General features: G+C 42.4%; 1 protein-coding gene and 1 non-coding gene across 2 annotated transcripts; both read left to right on the top strand.

The window, feature by feature from the left end:
• The first annotated feature begins 1,265 nt into the window (after positions 1-1,265).
• Positions 1,266-2,617, top strand: RPS20 (ribosomal protein S20). Its single transcript, XM_042924174.1, has 4 exons — positions 1,266-1,409; positions 1,618-1,717; positions 2,022-2,095; positions 2,402-2,617. The coding sequence occupies exons 1-4, from the start codon at positions 1,407-1,409 to the stop codon at positions 2,582-2,584; spliced, it is 360 nt and encodes a 119-aa protein (XP_042780108.1). The 5' UTR covers positions 1,266-1,406; the 3' UTR covers positions 2,585-2,617.
• Positions 1,889-1,952, top strand: LOC122211323. The gene has a single exon (XR_006198631.1). It is a non-coding gene; the product is annotated as a small nucleolar RNA U54 (small nucleolar RNA).
• Positions 2,618-8,152: the final 5,535 nt, after the last annotated feature.

Raw genomic sequence — 8,152 nt, 5'->3', positions numbered from 1 at the left:
TTTTTTTTTTTTTTTTTTTTTACAGCCAATGGATGCCATTTTAGAATAAAATGAACTAGAAAGGTACAAATTTTAACACTGAAATTAATTGTTAAATGGCAGAAAAACCTAGTATACATATTTTTGTGAGTCAAAGAAAGCCAGCTAGTAGCTCTGCCCAGTTATCACCAAATAAGTAAGTTAATGCTGTTATTTCATGAAAGTTTCAAACATCATTTCCCTTCAAGGAACAGAAGAGAAGGGCTCAAGAAGGAGCCCTAGCTGGAGGGGTCAGAGCTCTGCCCACCAGTTCAGTGTGTCGGAGCAAAGAAGTCTCATGCACCCAACAGTTCACCTGTAAAATAACGAGGTTATTTACCCTTCCTTCTGCCCTGCACCAAAACCCACCGTCCCTATGTCGTTCTACTTAACCACTCTGCCATTTTTCAGTACACGTGTCCTCGTTATGCTCTCTCTCCTGGCTACCCAAGTCAGTTGACCGCTCTTAAGTTTTTCCACTGTACTTTGTCCCATACACTCAGGCGATCTCGAAGGGTCTTTTCCGATGTTACTTATCCGAACAGAGAGGGGATACATGTTTAGAGTTAGGGAGAGAGCCTGGGTCGCCAGGATGGGCCTCTGGAGGCACAACACGCTCCAGGATAATCCCAGCAGCCAGGCATCACGTTCCCGGAGGGAAAGAACCCAAGTTCAGGTGCTTTCTAGAAACGGATTACATGCTTCTACCGGTCTGCGAAGCCAGAAGGCAAAGTATCACGAAAAGGTATTTCAGGCTATGAAAACAACGGCCTACTCACTTTAAAAACAACACGCCCAGCCTGTCAGTCATTTTTCCCAATATCCAGGTGAGTTACACTCAGAGATGTTACCCACCTGCTCAGAGAACGAGTGATTCGGTTTGTATGGGAAGAAACATTTGCGCTGTAAAAACCACAGGCGTCGTTTTGATTTTGCAGAGACCAGGGGCAGGGGCGCCCGGCAGAGGAGTTTCTCAGGTTTTAGATCGCAATCTCCCGGTCATCTCTCCCAGGCGGTTAAAGGACCGCGGTGGTGACAGCGCTGGCGTAGACGCCACCTCGCGGGGCTCTGACTCCTCCCGGCCGAAAGGGGGCGCCCGCAGCCGCACCTTTCCCGCCAGCTCGTCGGGCGCTCCAGCCCCGGCTCGCGCAGCCGCCTCCGTAGCCCTGAGGGCAGTTCCTCTTCCGGGGCAGTGCGGAGACTCGTGCGGGACCCGGATGCAGACGGGAGCGCAGCTATATAAGTGCCGCGCAGGCCACAAGCCCTTCTCTTTGAGGAAGACGCGGTCGCGGCCGGAGCGGTGCTTTGGAGGCCCCCGCGCCTGCTCCTGACTCACCGCTGTTCGCTCTCGCCGAGGAACAAGTCGGTCAGGAAGCCGCGCCGCAGCCATGGTGAGACGGGGGGCGGCGCCGCGCGGTTCGGAACGTGGCGGGACTGGGTCCCTTGTTGGGACGCTTGCCGGGCTGGGCGGAAGCGGCGAAGGCGCGAGCCTCGCTTACCCGGGAAAGGGGCTCCTGAAGTGGTGGAGGAGCCTGGGGAGACGCGATGCAGCGTGTTTCTAGGCTTTTAAAAGACCTGTGTTCATCTGTGTAATGCTAGGCTTTTAAAGACACCGGGAAGACCCCCGTGGAACCGGAGGTGGCGATTCACCGAATTAGAATCACTCTAACCAGCCGCAACGTAAAATCTTTGGAGAAGGGTCAGTACGGTGGCTTTGGGCAAAAAAATAAAATAAAATAAAAAAAACGATGAATTTGACTTGTTGCTGTTCAGGATCGACTCGGAAAAGTCAAGTGACAAGTTGTTTAACTTGCAAGGGGAAAATGAGAAGGATCCCCCCCTTAACTGTTGGTGCCTCTTAAATTCTTGTTGGCGATGAGGAAATAAGTGTGTTGAGTTATGATGATAGTTTTATACGCTATTCTGAGCCAGCATCAGTTCAGGTTTCTTAGGGCTGCTTTGGCTGTTGGGACGAACTGAAAGATGCTTTTATTTCCCTGTAGTGTGTGCCGACTTGATCAGAGGCGCCAAGGAAAAGAATCTCAAAGTGAAAGGACCGGTTCGGATGCCCACGAAGGTGAAATGAGTCAGAGGGGTGGGAAAACCACACAACCCGAGAGAAGAGCGGTTAGAGTTTGTCCACGTTGAGTACCGGGTGTTTACAGGTCGCTGGGGAAGTTTTGCTCTTGGTTCCTGGGTGGGTGCGGCGCTCCCAAGGGCACCGGGCGGGCTGAGTGGACACGGACTTGGCCTTGCAGGTCGGTGCCAGGAGAGGGGTGATGCCCCGGGGAGTAATCCCAGGGAACGGGCGCAACGGTCTTCCGCATGTTTAGAGAGCAGCGTAAAGCCATAAACGCTTGGTGTCCTTTGTCTTTTGTTGCAGACTCTGAGAATCACTACAAGAAAAACTCCTTGTGGTGAAGGTTCTAAGACTTGGGATCGTTTTCAGATGAGGATCCACAAGCGGCTCATTGATTTGCACAGTCCGTCTGAGATTGTTAAACAGATTACTTCCATCAGTATCGAGCCAGGAGTTGAGGTGGAAGTCACCATTGCAGATGCTTAAGTCGGCCTTTTAATAAATTGGTTATCAGTTAAATCTCGTTGACTTTCATTCGTAATGCCATCAGATTTTAGCAATATGCATTTGTGCCACGAAGTTTAGTCCATCTTGCAGGTGGACTGGCCAGAATTAGGTGAATGTCCTGGGGTGGTCTCGCTTGTTCTCATTAGGCCTCTTAGAGGCCACTGAAGCCCTTCGCACTTGACATCACTTGAGAACTGCGTTGTGTTCACGCAACGCGTGACGTCTTCAGGATTGACAAACCTACGGCTGCATATTGGAGCTTGTTCAAAGGATGTGTCTGGATCCTACCCCCAAATTCTAAATTGATGGATCACAGGGTGCTGCAAATCTAAAGTTTCTGGGATGCAGCTATGACTTGAGAACCTAATGTATTCTGGTGGGTAGGTAACATGGGAAACAGTAAGTTCTGCCAGTTAACGTTACTCCTCCTGAAGACCAGGCTAAAGAGTAAACAGATGTTTTGGGAACATTTGCGGTTTTGCAGGCAGGTGTTTTATATTTTAGAAGAACGGGTTGAAAAAAGTAAACCTGGCACTTGTTAGCCTTTAGGTTATATCTATAAAAGTATTTTATATACCGTCCTTGGAGTTTTGATTTGATATGTAGACCATTTAACATGGAGCTATGCTGACATGTAGTTTATATATAAATACTAGTTAATTTTAGGAGTGAAAAGCATGTCCTGTAGGCCAAATTTATTTAGCCAAACCATTATTGGCACAGTAACGGATAACGTAGCTATCAGGCTCTGTTAGTGCTTTATTTTCTTGAATGTGTCTCGGGAGAATGCTGATGTTCCAGTATTGAGATTTTTTGCTTTTTGAAACTTAGATGGATATCTTCAATAGGTCTAGTTTTCTACTAGAGAAAATTGCCAAAAATATTTTGACAAAAGTAAACATTTTTGCAAATTACAAAATGCCCTGAAAGTCATCGTGATCGTATTTGCTATGCTTACTAGGGTAACAGTGATGAAATTAATGCCTTTCCTCTAGGTTTGGGCTTAGACCTTCACTTTGCTGCACTATCTTGTCCACTGTCTTCAGTTAACTATGTGCGTTCAAATTGAACTTGAGCTCAGATTGCTCTATACATCCAGTTGTGTGCTAGATACCTGTGCACCTCCCAAGCTCAAACTGGACATGCCTAAAATGGAAATCTCTTCCTGCTCAAAACCCCTCTTAGACCTCAACATCTTGGACTGAAGGGATTTGAGTGGAACTGACAGGAACGAATTACGCCAAGCTGATGAACTCACAAATTCCAGTAGTTTAATTAGTTTGGGAAACTAAAAAATTCAACTGTAACTTTAATAAACATTGGCCATAAACATACTACTTGAAGAATTAAGCAGGGAGTCTAGTTAAGGTTCCTGGGGTAAGCAAGCAGTGAGTGATCCATTCTTTACAGAGAGGCTGGTGTTCTTGGTTTAGAAGTGAAGGAATTCTTGATCAGAAGCCAAGTAGTGAGCCCCTGACCTGTCCTCTAACCCAACTTTAAGATTTCTCTACATTGGGGACCCCTGCTGAGAGCTGTTTACTTACCAGTTAAGATCATTTTAATATTCAGTACCTGGTAATGTGTGGCCTTCACACAAATACCTACAAGCTTGTTTTGATGATCAAAGTTGCAGCATAGAAGTCTCTGGAATATACTCAATATCCTGAGAATTGTTTGAAAAACGATCTTCTGTGAAAACGTTGAAGTCATTTAGGACTAAAGAACAGGTTGATTGTGAAAAGTGTGCCTCAGTACATCGGAAGATGTTGAAAACCGCTTTATGGCCTTCACGACAGTTGTGAATTTTAGGTGATGTGCCAGAGTAACTAATACATGAGCATCTGTGAAGTTTCCCACTCAGTTGGAGCGGTCTTTAAGTTACAGCTATTTAGCCTGTGATACAGCCAAAACACAGCACTTAAAATTTGGGGAACTGCTGTCGTCTTCCATTCCTCAAACATTTAAAAACATCTGTAGTACTTGGAAACAAAACCCATGCAGGACCTTGGGGTATTTAGTACTGACCTAAAGATAGGTTAAATAGTGGTCGTGGTGCCAGTGAGCCTTAGAGGCCAACTTGTATGGATTAGGGATGTAAAGAAACACTGGAAGTTGGGAGTTTGGATTTACAGAGTACTTACAACTGTGAGCTGTAAACATAAGGCAAGAGAAACCACCCTGGCTGTGCGTTTGCTGGATCACATGTCCTCACCTGACATTCCTAAGTGCAGGTGTACAAGCTCTGTGGCTATAAAGTGAACAGGCAAGAGAATGTAGAAGTAGAAATTCTTGGCCGTGAGCAGTCAGATCTGCTGCAAACGTCATTATTTGGATTAAGTGGGCTTGATAAGATACTGCTTTGGGACTCGTGCAAAACAGTAACTATCTCAAGACCATATATGGGTGTTCCTTTCTCCAGGGGCTATTTTCCAACCAAACCAAGTCTGGCTCGCTAAGGGCATAGATTTCTCGCGCCTGGACCTCGATTCCCAGAGGGCAGGGTACGCTGCTGGTCAATGGTGTTCGGTCAAATTACGCTTCATTAGAGAAGTACACGTGAATCCCCAGAGGCGTGGCCTTTCTAACCATCCTCCTTCAAAAAAGTGAATGTGTAGATCTAACTATACTGGAGAACCTGGCCAGGCCAAAGCTTTATTTTTTTGAAAATAAGAGGAGCCAAATTAATTTACTTCATTCCAGGAATAGTATAGTTCACTTATATAGCAAGTTCAACTTTTAGAACGAGAGAAGTGAATCCTTCTGTACATTTTGTTCTGTAAACTGCCTTTTTTTCTTTACATAGAACCTACCCTAAGAGGTATTGTTAATATTGTATTATTCAAAACTTTTCATGTACATAAAAGTGTATGTAATCATAATCTACTCTTTATATAAAGTCTATCTTTCTTTAAAAAATACAAATGAGAATACTTAACGTAAATTATTTTTATCATTATATATCTGGGATAAGTTCCTATAGCAGCACATAACCATTTCTTTTAATGAATGTTGCATTATATGGATGCACCTGAATTTAGTTAAATAACCAGGATTTATTTAATAATTACTCATTTGAAGAATTAGTCATTTATTTAAGAACATTTACTATATTCAGGTATGACTTTGTCTAAGTCACTTTGATTCCACCTTGATTCCACTCTTAGTCTACGTTTTCACATAATTATGTGAACTATTGGAATCTTAATTCAGATGGTTTTCAGCCAGTTCTCGGGGTATTGAATGTATTCCAAAGACTTCTTTGCTGCAATATACGTCAATCATCAAAACAAGCTTGTAGGTATGTATACAAGAGAAGAGATAAAAGAGAAATAGATATTTCTGCCCTTAGATTCCAGAATTTTTAATTTTAAGTTGTTACCAAATTGGTGCCCTTGAGTGATTACACCCATTTATATTCCTACTAGTAGTGGAAGTGCAATAACGTCCATCTGGTGGACAAAAAAAATGTATCAGTGTTTTATCTCTGCCCTCCATTTGTTGAGTTTCTCTTTCTGGGGCTCCTGGTGATTGGGTGACCTGGAGGTCCTGTATGTCTGTTAGCTTTCTTTCACAGGCTCTTTTAGTCTTTTTTAATTTCACAGTGTGGGATTATTTCTTTGACTTTCTCATCTAGCACTTTTAATTTTTCATTTTGATAATCTTGAGGTTTTTTTTTAACTCCTCCGTTCTGGTAAATTTCAAACATAGAAGTAGAGGGAATGGTATAATGAATCCATTCAGCTTTAAGAACTGCCAACAGTTTTCATGTATAACTTCATTCTCTCCCCCAACCAACCTTCAAATTATTTTGAAGTTAATCCCAAACATTATATTATTGTATACACACATTTTTCAGTGTCTACAGGACTCTTAATTATTACTTTGTAATTATTTACCTTGTTTTTTCAGTTTAGTAGTGTTAAGTGTGTTCACTTTGCTGTGCAACAGATCTCCAGAAGTTTTCCATCATGCAAAACAAACTATACCCAGAGTTTGACTACTTTAGATACTTCATAGACATGAAATCCTACAGTATTTCTCTTTGTGACTGGCTTACTCCATTTAGCATAATGTCCTTAAACTTCATCTTTGTGCCGTATGACAAAATCTCTTTCCTTTTAAAGGCTGAATATTTCATTGCATGTACATACCACATTTTATTCATTTATCCCTCAATGAACATTTGAGTGGCCTCCACCTTTTGACTATTGTGAATAATGCTGCACTGAACACAGGAGTATTAATACCTCTTGCAGATCTGGCTCTCGATTCTTTTAGGTGAATACTCAGAAGTGGGATTGCTGGATCATATGGCATAACTTTGTATTTTTCATTTTTTAGGAACCTCCATTACATTTTCCATAGCAGCTGCACCATTTTACGTTCTCACCAAGGGTTGCAATGTCTCCACATCCTCGACAACACATTTTCTGTTTTGGGTTTTTAATTTGTTTTTTGTTATAGTAGCTATCCTAATGGGTGTGAGGTGGTACCACACTGTGTTTTGATTTGCATTTCTCTAATGATTAGTGAAGTTGAGCATCTTTTCTTACACTTGTTAGCCATTTCTGTATCTTTTGAGAAATATCTATGCAAGTTATTTGTCCATTTATTAATCAGGTTATTTATGTTCTTATTGGGTTGTAGGAGTTCTTTCTATATTCTGAATATTTAACTCATTATTAGTTGTGCGATTTGCAAATATTTTCTCCTATTCTATAGGTTGCCTATTCACTGCTGATTGTTTCCTTTGATGTGCAGGCTTTTTTTAAGTTTGGTACAGTCCCATTTGTCTGCTTTGCTTTTGTTGCCTATGCTTTTGGGTGTCGTATCCAAGAAATCATTGCCAAATCCCTTGTCATGAAACTTTGTTTTCTTCCGGGAATTTTGTAGTGTAGGTATTAGTTTAAGTATTTTTCTGTGTGAGACAGAGCGTGCGTATGTGCAGGGCAGGGGCAGAGGGAGAGGGAGAGAGAATATCTTAAGCAGGCTCCGTGCTCAGTGCAGAGTCCAATGTGGGGCTCAACCCCACCACTGAGAGATCATGACCTGAGCCAAAATCGAGTGGGATGCTTAACTGCTGAGCCATCCAGATGCCCCTAGTTTAAGTCTTTAATTTTGAGTTAATTTTTGAATATGGCTTCACAGTTTTGCATGTAGATATCCAGTTTTTCCAGCACCATCTGTTAAAGAGACTGTCCTTTCCCCCGCTGTGCGTTCTTGGCACCCTGATTGAAAATCATTTGACCCTATACATGAGGGTCAAGACATCCTTGCATTCCAGGAAAAAATCCCTCTTGGTCATGGTGTGTAATCCTTTTAATATGCTGATGAGTTTCGTTTGCTACTATTTTGTTGAGGATTTTTGCATCAGTATTCATCAGGGATATTGGTCTGTAGGGTTTTTTTATTAAGGTATAATTGACATATAACTTAATAGTTTCAGGTGTGTAAGGTAAGATTTAATATTTGTATATATAGTCTGTAGTTTTCCTGTAGTGTCTTATTGGAGTAATGCTGTCCTTAAGAATGAGTCTGGAAGTATTC

This window comes from Panthera leo, chromosome F2 (genome assembly GCF_018350215.1).
Source record: "Panthera leo isolate Ple1 chromosome F2, P.leo_Ple1_pat1.1, whole genome shotgun sequence".
NCBI classification, from domain to species: domain Eukaryota; kingdom Metazoa; phylum Chordata; class Mammalia; order Carnivora; family Felidae; genus Panthera; species Panthera leo.
This window is presented reverse-complemented; position numbering and strand designations above follow the sequence as displayed.

What these genes read in the sequence shown, in the direction of transcription:
- RPS20 (XM_042924174.1), top strand. An exon ending in CGTAAAATCTTTGGAGAAGG is followed by an intron (nt 1,718 to 2,021) that starts GTCAGTACGGTG and finishes ATTTCCCTGTAG; the next exon opens with TGTGTGCCGACTTGATCAGA. An exon ending in CGGTTCGGATGCCCACGAAG is followed by an intron (nt 2,096 to 2,401) that starts GTGAAATGAGTC and finishes CTTTTGTTGCAG; the next exon opens with ACTCTGAGAATCACTACAAG.